A 13,256-nucleotide genomic window follows, 5' to 3' on the forward strand; every position below is an offset into this window, starting at 1 on the left:
TCCTCATCCTCTTAGGAGGCAAACTCTTGATTTTCTCACTCTTTCTCCAGGTTAGCCTCAGCCTCTTACTCAGGGGGAGAATAACCCCCCCCCCTTCTGAGCTGCTCTCTTTCCAACTGAACTACAGAAGGGTTGTAGAAAAGAAAAAATATTTGAAAATTATTTTCCTAAAAAAAGGATGATGAATAATAATGAACTTTTCTGTTGCACTTAATGTATGTTACCTCGTTTGAAGCTAAAGGAATGAAGCTCGAATAGTAAAATTTTAGCTAGCGTAGGGTGAGCCGAGAGAAAGTAACATTTCTGGCTCTGAAATCACACCATTTAATCAACAGAACATGAGTCCATTGTTACTGTTCAGTAGCTGGGATGGATTGAATTACAATGAAGTTAAATTGAAAATTATTTCATACAAGTCAAAAAAAGCCCCAACTCAGAGGTTTGGGCTACTTCACACACCAATTAAATCAACAGCAGCCTTCAGCAGTTATTATTCAAGGTATAATTTCGTGTTGAATGCAGCCCTGAATTTATTCATAATGCATTAATTATGGGGCTGATCTAATTAGTCTTCCTCTGGTTTCATACTTGTTAAAAGCAGGATGACATTCTTTCTCAGGTTGACTGTGTATCTTGTGTGATTCTATCTGGTGTTAACTTTTTCATGCAAGAATAGTGTGAAAATCAAGTTAGTGGGAAGGAAGATGAGCCTGGCTCCCCAGTTCCTTGGTATTTTAGAAGCAGAGGACTCTTGGAGATCCCTGAAGTTTCATTGAGTTTCCATAATTTCCCCGTTTCAGAGCCTTGGGCTTTCCCTGAGAGAAGTTGTAAAGAAATGAATTGAGAAGTGCAAAGAGCTCTGCAAACCTTGAAGTATATGTGTACGTTGTGGCTATTATGATTAATGAAGAATTCGTAGAAAAGAGAATGGCTTCCCTCGAGACTTTCCTCCCTGGTCTTATTTTCCAAGCATACAGTTCATTATGATAATATTCACAGCAATATGCAGCATGTATAAGCAAAAATAATAGAGTAATATTCCTCACAATAGTCCTGTGAGGTCGATTCTGCAAATATTATTCATGAATTTCATTGATGAAGAAACCGAGATTCAGAATTCAGTGACTCACTCAAGGTCATGCAGCTAAGTTTGAGGGTTGGACTTTGAACCCAAGACTTTGCTGATTCTAACTCTAACATTCTTTCCATGATGCTATGTCAATTTTCCATAATGAAGGGATTGGTAGACCAGTGGTGTCAAACTCAAATAGAAAGAAATTGTATTTAAGGATCCCTACAGGATCATATGGAATTAGAAAACCACCTGCTATATTTCCAGGTTTGGGATTAAGATGGTGGAGTAAAAAAAGCACTCAGCAGAGTTCTCACAACATTCCCTTCCAAACAATTTTGAAAGAATGCCTGAAATTAGATTCTTGAATGAAAGAACCAACAAAATGCCAGAATCAGAAATTCTTCTAACCCAAGACAGTTTTAGGGGATCAAGAAGAAAAATCTGTGAGGCAGAGATAGAGACTGGCCCATAGCCCACATTGATGAAATACTATGGGTGGTGGTCAGAAAAAGATCTATGTCCTATGCCAGCACCAGATGCGGTACCAGATGCTCTTTGACACATCTATTGTCTATACCCATTCCTGGGTCACAGTTGAAGGACAGAGAGAGCATTTTTAGTCAAGAGTGAATGGAAGCGCTGAGGGGCAGGATCACTTCTGAACCCAAGAGAAAAGGGACCTTGAGAAGCAATAGTGATTGCAATCCCAAAGGATCTGGGGACTTTCCTGGATAAGGACCAGAGCACAGATCAGGAGATCTATGACAGCTACTCTCCTTAAAACACACTACCTTGGAAGCACCAAAAGCTTCCAAAACTCCAAAACTAGCTCTGAAAAGAGCAGTGTGAAAAAACCTGAAACTTGGGATAGTACCTGACATCAGGAGCAGAACCTAACTTTAACATAAAGTTCAAAATCAAAAAGTAGAGTAGAAAAAGGTGCAAACAAAAGAAGAATGTGACCATAAAATCTATTATGGTGACAGGGAAGATCAAGACACAAACTTAGAAGAAGACCATGAAGTCAAAACAGTTTGAAGCAAAGCCTCAAAGAAAAATGTGAATTAGATACAAGCCCAACAAGAATTACTTAAAAAAAAAACAAACTAAAAAACCTAAAAAATGACTTTTAAAATCAAAGAAGAGTGGTAGGAAAAAAATTGGTAAAGAAATGAAAGCAAAGGAAGACACTTTTAAAAGACAATTTAGGTTTTGAACAATGATACATGTATAACCCAGTAGAATTTCTTTTTTTTTTTTTATAAACCCTTAATTTCGGTGTATTGTCTCATAGGTGGAAGAGTGGTAAGGATGGGCAATGGGTGTCAAGTGACTTGCCCAGGGTCACACAGCTGGGAAGTGGCTGAGGCCAGGTTTGAACCTAGGACCTCCTGTCTCTAGGCCTGACTCTCCATCCACTGAGCTACCCAGCTGCCCCCCCAGTAGAATTTCTTGTTAGCTCCAGGAGGGAGAAGGGATGTGGGGGGATCATGATTCATGTAACCATGAAAAAATATTCTAAATAAAAAATAAATGTAAAACTTAGGGGGAAAATTTTTAAATATATTATTTTTTTTAAAAAGACAATTAACAGATGGGAGGTCCTAAGTTCAAATCTGGTCTCATTCACTTCCTAGCTGTGAGACCCTGAACAAGTGACTTAACCCCCATTACCTATCCCTTACTGCCCTTTTGCCTTAGAACCAATATCCAGTATTGATTCTAAGATGGAATGTAAGGGTTTTAAAAGAGACAATTAAGAGCTTGGGAAAAGGGATACAAAAATATTGAAGAAAAAACACATTAAGAAAAAAGATTGGCCAAATGGAAAAAGAAGTTCTAATTTCATGAATGAAAATAACTTCTTAAAAAAGCAGAATTGGTCAAATAGAAAAAAATGTGTAAAAGTTCACTAATGAAAATAATCCCTTTAAAAATTAGAATTGGACAACTGAAAGCCAATGATTCAATTAGACATCAAGAAGCAATAAATCAAAGTCAAAAGAATCAAGAAAATAGAAGAAAATGAACTATCTCATTAGAAAAAAGAACCGATCTAAAAAACAGATTAAGGGGGGGAGGTAATTTAAGAATTATTGGACTACCTGAAAAGCATTATCAGAGAAAGAACCTAGACATACTACTTCAAGATATTATCAAGAAAAACTGCCCCAATATCCTAGAATCAGAAAGTAAGTAAAAATTGATGATCACCTGATATAGAACACAAAATGAAAACTTCAAGGAATATTGTTGCCAGATTCTAAAGCTCCAGAGTCAAAGAGAAAATATTTTAAGTAACGAGAAAAAAAGAATTCATATATGGGCACATGAAGAAGACCTTTTACAGTGGAGAGGAATGTGAAAGAAAGCAATGTTTGAACATCTAAATTAGTTCAAAGAGGAAACAGACAGATAGACAAACACACAACATACTCAATTAGTTGTACAAATCTACAAAATTGGGAAGTAGAAGAGGAAAGTGATAAAAAGAAAAAGAGGGAAGGGTTATAGAAGAGAGGGGAGCTAAAAGAGGGCAGTGGTCAGAAGCAAAATAGACTTTATTGGAGAAATGAGACTAAAAGGGAAAAAACAAGAAAATAAGATGAAGGGAAACACACACTTAGTAATCACAACTGTTAATGTGAATAGGATGAACTTACCCATAAAATGCAAGCAGATAGATGGATTAGAAACTAGAATTCAGCAATATGTTTTTGCGTTTTGTTTTGTTTTTATAAGAAACACTCTTGAAACACAGAGACACACACATAGAGTTAAATAAGGACCTGGAACAGAATCTTTTATGCTTCAGCTCTAAAAAAGACAGGAATAGCAACCATGATCTCAGATAAAGCAAAAGCAAAAATAGACTTAATTAAAAGAGATAATCAGGAAAACTACATCTTGCTGAAAGGAACCATAAACAATGAAGTAACATAAACATGAAGCACTTATGTGTTGATTGCCATAGCATCCAAATTCTTAGAAGAAAAGTTAAGTGAATTATAGGAGTAACTAGACAGTAAATCTATACTGGGGGTGACTTCAACTTTCCCCTCTCAGAGATAGATAAATCTAGCCATAAAATTAATATGAAAGATGTTAAGGAGATGTGTAAAATCTTAGAAAAGTTTGATAATGGTAGACCTCTTGAGAAAATGCAATGGAAAGAGCAAGGAATATACCTTTTTCTCAGCTGCACATAAGACTTTCACAAAAATTGACCATGTAGCAGGACATAAAAACCTCCCAACCAAATTTAGAAAAGCAAAAATATTAAATGTGTGCTTTTCAGACTATAGCACAATAAAATTACATTTAATAAAGAGAAATAGAGGCAAAGATTTAAAATCAATTGGAAACTAAATAATCTAATACAAATAATGAATGGGTCAAAGAAGAAATCATTAAAACAATTAACAATTTAATAAAAGAGAATGACAAATTGAGACATTACAAAATTTGTGGGCTGAAGTCTAAACAGCATGGAGAGAAATTTATGTTTCTAAATACAAAATTAATAAAAGAGAGAAAGTGAAGATTAATGAGTTGGACATTCAAGTAAAATCCTAGAAAAAGAGCAAATTAAAAACACTAAATTAAACACCAAAATGGAATACCGGAAAATCAAAGGAGAGATTAATAAAATTGAAAGTACAGAAGCTACTGAAATAATAAGGAAAACTAAGAGCTGGTTTTATGAAAAAAATTATAAAGTAGATATGCCATTGATTAATTTGACTTAAAAAACTAATAAGAAAATTAAATTGCCAGTATCAAACATGAAAAGTGGAATGGGTCACCAATGAAAATGAAGTTAAAGCAAATATTAAGTTATTTTGCTCAATTATATAATAATAAAACTAATAATCTAAATAAAATGAAAAGAAATAAAATAAAAATATAAATTGCCCAATTAACAGAAGAGAAAAGGAAATACTTAGCCCTATCTTAAAAAAATAAATTGAACAAACCAATAATTAGTCACCTAAGAAAACATCCCCAAGACCAGATGGATTTGCAAGTTAATTTTACCAAACATTTAAGGAACAATTCATCCCAATACTATATAAATTATTTTTTTTCAAGAAGTAAAGAAAAGTAACACATTTTTTTCAACAGAGTCCTACTAAAGTTTTTCTATGAAACAAATATGGTTTGGATACCTAAATCAGGTAAAGCAAAAACAGAAAGAAAAGTATAGACTAATTTCCCTAATAAATATTGATGCAAAAAATTATAAATTAAACACTAATGAGGAAATTATAGCAATGTGTCTCACAAAGATCAAACACTATGACCAGGTGAGACCTGTACTAGAAATGCAAGGCGGGCTTAATATCAAGAAAACTATTAGCATAATTGACAATATAAATAACAAACTACAAAAATCATAATTTCAATAGAAAAGGCTTTTGACAGAATGGAACACCCATTCCCATTAAAAATGTTAGAAAGCACAGGAATTAACAGAGCCTTTCTTAAAATAAGTTGTATCTATCTAAAACCAAGAGCAAACATTTTCTGTAACAGGGAATAAACGAGAAGCCTTATCAATATCAAGAGTGAAGTAAGGATGTCCATAGCAGACAAAGAAACTAAAGTAATAAAAATAGGCATTGAGGATACAGAAGTATTGTTCTTTGTTGCTGATCTGATGGTATACTTAGAGAACCGTAGATAATCTGCTAAAAGTGCTTGTTGATACAGTTAACAACTTCAGCAACATGGCAGGATATAAAATAAACTCCCATAAATCATTATCATTTCTATATAATTATGGCAAAATCCAGCAAGAAGAAATAGAGAAGTTTTATTTCAAATAACTGTAGACAGTATGAAATACTTGGGAGTCTATCTGCCAAGACAAACCCAGGGATGATATGAACACAATTACAAAACACTTCACCAAAATATAGACCTAAACAATTGGAGAAATATGAATTGTTCAGGGGTAGGCCAAGCCAATATAATAAAAGTGACAGTTCTACTTAATTTAATTTTTTCAGTGCCATGCTAATCATACTACCAAAGAAAAATCTTATAGAGCTAGAAGAAGTAATAGCAAAATTTATCTGGAAGAACTAAAGGTCCAAAATATCAAGGGAATCAATGTGGGGGGAGAAAAATGGAGGCAGAGAAACTATTTGCTCCAGATTTCAAACCATATTACAAAGTGGAAATCTTTAAAACAATCTGTTACTAGATAGGAAATAGAGTTAAGGATCAGTGGAATAGATTAGTTCCACAGTACATAGCATTAAATAACCATAGTAATCTAGTCTTTGATAAATCCAAAGATTTAAGCTTTAGGACGAAGATCTCACTGTTTGACAAAAATTGTTTGATAAACTGGAAAGCAATGTTAGAAACCAGACATAGACCAATATATTTCACACCGTATACCAAGATGAGGTCAAAATGAATAGATGATTTAGACAGAAATGGTGATATCATAAGTAAATTAGGAGAGCATGGAAAAATGTACAGTTCATATTTATGGGTAAGGGAAGAGTTTATGATCAAATAAGATTTAGAGATGATCACGGAAGTAAAATGTATCATTTTGATTGCAAGAAATTAAAATTCTTTTGCACAAATAAAAAAAATGCAGCCAAAATTAGAAGGAAAACAGGAAACTGGGATGGGGTAGAATTCACAGCAAATTTTTCTGATAAAGTTCCTATTTCTCAAATATATAGGGAGTCGAACCTAATTTTTCAAAATAAGAGTCATTTCCCAGTTAATAAATACTCAAAGGATATAAACAGGCAGTTTTCAGAAAACAAAAACAAATCAAGTCACATGAAAAAAATGCCCTCAGTTATTCATGCAAATTAAAACAACTCTGTAGCACTACTTCATACCTATCAGATTGGCTGTGATTGAAGAAGAAAAAATGGCAAATGCTGGAGGGATTACAGAAAAATGGGGACACCAATACACTGTTGATGGAATGTGAATCGGTCCAACTATTCTGGAGAACAATTTGGAACCATTCTCAAAGAGTTATAAAACTGTGCAAACCCTTTGACCCAGCAATACACTACCATATCTGCATCCCAAAAAGATCAGGGAAAAGACAAATTGATCTAGCTATACAAAAATATTTATAGCAGCTCTTCTTCTGTGAACAAAAATATGGAAATTTAGAGGAGGTCCATCAACTAAGGAATGGCTAAACAAGTTACATATATATATGTAAAATGTGATTGTGATCATAAGAAATAATGACCAGGATATTTGCAGAAAAAAATCTGGGAATATTTATATGAACTGAAGGAAAATGAAGTGAACAGAACCAGAAAAAAAGAAAAATTATATACATTAATAACAACATTGTAAGGATGATCAAAGTGTGAAAGACTTAGTTAATCTGATTAAGAAAATGATCCAAGACAATTCCAAAGGACCTATGATGAAAAATGCTCTCCAGCTTCAGAAAGAGACCTGATAAACTCTGAATGTACATTGAAGGAGACTTTTTTTTACTGCCTTTATTTTTCTTGTCTTATTTCTTGCCCATTTTTTTCCTTTGCCAAATGACTAGTATAGAAATATGTTTTGCTTACTGGCAAACCTGTCTCTGGGATTCACTTTTGTCATCTGTAAAATGAGAGGTTTAAACTAAATAATGGCTGAGGTTCTTTCTAGCTAGAGTTAGATGATCCTCTGACAATTCCATGAAACTTTACTTAGGGTACTCAGTAGTTTGAAGCAATTAATGAGAATCTCAAATATCTTTTGGGAAGTCTCAGTATGCTGGAATGGCCCTGGCCAGAGGGTCCCCTGCTTTAGAATCAGAAGAAATCTTGTAGATAGAGTATCTCATCCATCTTCCTCATTATGGAGGTGAGATCAAAACTTCATTTGATCCATGAGGCACTATGGTGGGGTGGAAAGAGAGCCTGTTGACTGATTGGATTTGATGTCATAAAATCTGTATTTAAATCTCACTTCTGTCACTTAATCCCTGTGTGATCCTTTTGGCAAGTCAGTGGCCTTTTCTTAGACTCAGTTTCCTCATCTGCAAAATGAGAGAATTGGATTAGATAGGATGTAAGCTCCATCCAGCCCTAAATCTGAGTTTCTGTCTAGGTCTTGGAGAGATAATGTAGTGTAGGAGATAGGAGCGCCATCCTCAGGGTCCAAAAGATCTGGGTTCAAATACTTCATCTGCCATGTAATTACTGTGAGAATCTAGGGAAGTCACTTACCACCTCAGTGCCCCAAATAACTCTGTAAGACTTTAATTGTATCTACCAGTCTGCATTTGTAGAAGGCGTGTGTTGTGGAAGGAGAACCCTATACTAATGAAATCATAGGTTTTGTTTTTTTTTTAATTAACACGTGATGAAATAGAATCTCAGAAATGTACTTTACCGAAATTCACACAGCCAGTGAATAGCAAATGCTTTGATTCCAACCTTTAATATTTTGGCTAACCCAATAGCCAGCCTGTATTTTATTTTATTTTATCCTCAAGACCACTTTTGGAAATAGGGGTTGTTATTAACTCTACTTTAAAGGTGAGGAAACTGAGGCAAATAACTTGCTCATGGTCATACAGCTAAGAAGTGTAGAAGACTGTATTTGAACTCAGGGCTCCCTGAATCAGGTCCGGCATTCTATTCACTATACTACCCCACCACTATTTTTAAAATAGGTGTAATGACAGAGCCTGTCTCCCGGGATTGTTTTGAGGATCAAATGGCATAATGCATATAAAGTGATTTGCAAAACTTGATGTGTCCCCAAATCTTTAGCCTTCAAATGTTGCTGTCCACTCACACCCACCAGGCAGCTCTCCATGGCCCCTCGAATTAGCCATGATTTTGGTTCTCTAGATGTCATGATGTGACAACATTTCTCAGCCAAAGCACACATTGTTTATTTTTTTTTTGTTTAAATTTTCCTATGATTCTCATCTCTTTCTCTCTTTCTTGACATCACAGCTTTCTTTTTAATTTCATTTTAGACTCTCTGCTCTCTTTTGGATTGTTTGCTGACCCCTGAAAATGTTCCTTCAGAAAGCCCACGAGAAGTCTATGAGATCTACTTTATCTTTGCATGTATCTGGGCCTTTGGGGGAGCCCTGCTTCAAGATCAGGTACAAGTGGGAGGAACAAATGTGGGAGAAAAAGGGACCCTGAGTTGCTTAAAACTATTATGTGCAACTGTGCAAGGTACCTGCAATGAGTTCTCCCCTCAAGCATCATTGTAGTTCGAGCCTTCGGCTCCCCTCCACCGAGTTGTTATGACAGCCTTCTAATTGGTCTTCTTACTTCTAGTCTTCCACCACCAATCCTTCCGGCCCACAAGTGCCGGAGAAATAATGTGGAAGCCCAGAATGCCACTCCCCAACTCAATTAGCTTCAGTGGCTACTGTTACCCCAAGAGGTACCCTTTCAGGGCTTCCATTACCCCTGAGATACAAAATAAGCCCCTTAGCCTGGCATTTTAGGCAAATCACACTGGTTCCCATTTCCTGCTGGAAGTATAATATGCTCATGATGTTCTGTAGTCATTTCAGTATATAAGTTTCTGCCCCTCAAAGAGCCATCTTGGACTAATTGAATAAGGGTGTGACTGTTGCCACGGCTCACTGAGACATAGCTCATTATTTAGCCAAGTATTCTTAGAATCAGATGAAAAATAGTGCCTTGTGCCTTTCTAAGAAAAATAATAATAATCGATTTTATTGATATTTTTTGTTTTCAAAACAGCTATATTTTCCTCTGTATCTCTCCCCCATATCCCTCCCAAAAAAACATCCCTTACTATGAGGATTTTTTAAGGAAAGGGAAAAAGTTCATCAAAATCAGTTCACACATTGAAAAAAAATCTGCTCCTGCATTAAACATAGCACCTATGGCCCACTGCCCCATTCCCCAACCCAAGTCTCGGGGCATATTTTTATATCTCTCTTCTTTGGGGCCATGTTGTTCTTCAAATTTTCATAACATTCAACGTCAGTCACATTGTGGTGGTTGTTTTCCACATTGTCACAGCCATTGTGTGTGTGTTTTCCTGGTTCTTTTCATTTCATTTTGCATCAGTCCATATAAGTCTTCTCAAGCTTCTCTATAGTAATCATAATTGTTTTTTACAGTAAAATAACATTGTATTAATGTACTACAAACTGTTTAACCATCCCCAACTCATAGGCATTTACTTTGTTTCCAATTCTTTGTTACCATAAAAAGGGCTGCTATAAATTTTGGTGTCTTTGGGGTCTTTCTTTTTGTCAATGACCTCCCTGATGCCTGTGCATTGTCACTGCAGAGTTATGCTTTTATCAAACAAAAGATCCTGAGCTTACCTTCCAGCTCTAATAACAGCTGATCCATGCCCAGTATGGTGGTACATGTCTATGGTCTCTGCCACTGGGGGAGGCTGAAATAAGTGGATTGTTCAAGTTCAGGAGTTCTGAGCTAGAAGCCAGTCTTGTATCCTCTCTAAACCTTGTACCAGTATGGAAGCCCCGAGGAGTGGAAGACTACTAAGGAGGAGGCAAATGGGTTCAGGTTGGAAAAAGGGAGCATGTTAAGACTCCTGTTGTGATCAGCAGTGGGATTGGGCCCCTGAGGGACTTCTGCACTTTCAACCTGGTTTGATCCAATCTCAAAATGAGATCCAATCTCAAAAAAGTTTGAGGATGGCAAAGATGATCATTGATATTTAGTTAGTTCTCTGAGGTTTGCAAGACCAAAAATCTCATTTCTTAAGACAAGCCTATTAGATTTGGCACCACAGAGTTTACCATGCCCATTGTTCAGGACAAGAAAATCAAGGCTCATTTAGGTGAGGACTTGCTGATGGTTGTCTAGCTTCTAATTGTTGCAAGTAAGATTTTAATTCAGAGAGAGAGAGAGAGAGAGAGAGAGGGAGAGAGAGAGAGAGGAAAGGAGGGAAGGAAGGAGGGAGAGGGGGGAGGGAGGGAGGGAGGGAAAATATCCTGTTTTGTGAGTTCCTTTCCCTGGCCCTTCAGCAAGGCAGCTGCTGTCCAGTCTTGGAGAGAAGTGGAGAGATGCCAAAGTTGCTGACATTAGCATGGAGCTCTCAGCATGTGGACAGGAGAAGGAGGAATCTGAATCATGCTTCACCTGCTTTCTCTCTTTTTCTTAGACAGCTGGAATTGGGTTTGGAAAGACTCTGGAAGGGGAGAAGGGCACTGTGCAGATGGACTACTTTGCTCTCAGAAAAGTCACATACTAGGAGATCCAGGAAGAGGGGCCAATCTAGCCATATCTGGGCTCAGAGAGCAACGTTTCTGTATCATGACCCTAGGATAAAGAGGGTTCCAAACTGTTTCAAAATGAATTTCTCTCCTCCCTTCCTTTCCTTTTCCTTCTTCCTTTTCCCTTCTCTCTCTTTCTCTCTCCTCCCTCTCTTTCCCTTTTCCTTTCCTGCTCTGTCCCCCTCTTCTTGCTTCACTCTCCCTCACACACACTCAAATCTTGGTTCTGTCATTTATTACCTAAGTCACACTCTCTCTGGGCACAGTCTTCATTTGGATGATGAAACACTGGACTAGATGAGCTCTGAGCTTCCTTCTGATTTTAGAGCTATCTTCTTGTTACCCATTTTTATAGTGCTTAGCTTGGTGATCATCTTCTAAGCTCATAGGCCTAGAGCTGGAAGGCCCTTTGAGGCCATGGAGACCAAGCCTTTATTTTTACAGATGAGGAAACTGAGGACAAGGGAGATTAAGTAAATTACTCAGAGTCAACTAGCAAGTGTCTGAGTCAGCATGTGAAGCCAGCTACTTCTTACACAAGGTCCAGTAACCGTCTTCTAGCCATGTCACCTCTTTTTCCATGTCTGCAGAGGGTGACATTGGAAAGAACCAATTGTGGAGTCTTGCGAGACCTGGGTTCATCTCCTGCCCTGCTTTTGTTGTTCATCAGCTGGAGAACCACGGGCAGGTTTCATCCTCTTGTTCACTTTTTAGATGAGGAAACAAGCCTGAGGAGATGTTATGAAGCTCTGTTCCTCGCAGCTGGCGAGTTATATAGCTGGGACTTGGCTATGGGTCCTCTGGCTGCACATCCAGGGCTGTTTCCTGGGTTATAGTCAGTGTCTTCAGCTGCGACCTTTCCTGCCTCCCGGTGGTGTGTCCTGAACAAAGGATAATAGTAGTCAACGTTTATGTGATGCTTTAAATATGGCAAAGCTCATCCATATTTAATCCTCAGGGCTGTACGGTGGGCCAGGTGCCATTATTATCTCAGCCTTACAGATGAGGAAGCAGAGACTGAGAGAAGAGAAAGGACTTGACCAGGGTCCGAAGGCTAGCAATCATCTGAGGAAGTGTTAGAACTCAGAGCTCCTTGATTCCAAGTCCAGCAACTGATCCACTCTGCTGCCTAGCTAGGCAATCATTCAGGCTTTTGTTAAGCCTTACTCTGTGCCAGGCTAAGTGTTGGGGGACTCAGAGAAAGACAAAAATGCAAAACCAGTTCCTTCCCTCAAGGAGCTTCCTTTTGAAAGAGGAGACAGCATGTTCCTAAATAGGTATGTAGGAGATAGTCACAAAATAATTAGGTGCTTTTGCTGCCTCATGGTTGGTCACTGTGTAAAATGTCCTCTCTCCTTTCCTTGTCCATCCCCTTTCTTCCTCCAGGCTCCTATCATTAGGTCCTCGAACCCTTAGATGGATTTTTGAATGCCTCACCAATAGATTATGGCTATGTTCAGAGCCCAGGTCTCCTTCCCCAGGACCCTGGAGAGGATGCAGGAGCAGGAATCCATCCTTGAAGGCTTTTTTCTCTTTGTTCTACCCTGGCTAGGATGAGGCAAGAGCCTAAAATAACTTGATGAGGTCACTCATGCCCCAGTGGGGCTCCACTCCTCGTCACTAGGTTACTGAAGCTGTGTTCTATAATTAACTTGGTTATATCAGCCATCCTCCCAAACCCCAGGGAGCCCCTTCCTGGTAACCAAATTGACAGCAAAGGAGAGTCTCTCCTTTGACTATTTTTAATTGTGTTTATTTTTTCAATTACATATAGAACAATTTTTGACAATTGTTTTCTTTTTCAGTTAGAGGTACAAACAATTTTTGGTCATTGTTTTTTGACATTTTAGAATTCAAGTTTTCTCTCTCCCTACCTTCCCCCCTCCCCAAGGCAATGGATAGTATGATATAAGTTATATCCATACTTTCATGTGATAC

At 37.4% G+C, this 13,256-nt stretch overlaps 1 protein-coding gene across 1 annotated transcript in view; it reads left to right on the forward strand.

Annotated features, from left to right (window-relative positions):
- Positions 1 to 13,256, forward strand: part of DNAH11 (dynein axonemal heavy chain 11) — a 306,168-nt gene that overhangs the window by 157,267 nt on the left and 135,645 nt on the right. The window contains exon 38 of the mRNA XM_044678853.1: positions 9,057 to 9,188. Within this exon, the coding sequence (XP_044534788.1) occupies positions 9,057 to 9,188 (132 nt within the window). The remainder of the gene's footprint in view (positions 1 to 9,056; positions 9,189 to 13,256) is intronic.

Source organism: Gracilinanus agilis, chromosome 5, assembly GCF_016433145.1.
Source record: "Gracilinanus agilis isolate LMUSP501 chromosome 5, AgileGrace, whole genome shotgun sequence".
NCBI lineage: Eukaryota > Metazoa > Chordata > Mammalia > Didelphimorphia > Didelphidae > Gracilinanus > Gracilinanus agilis.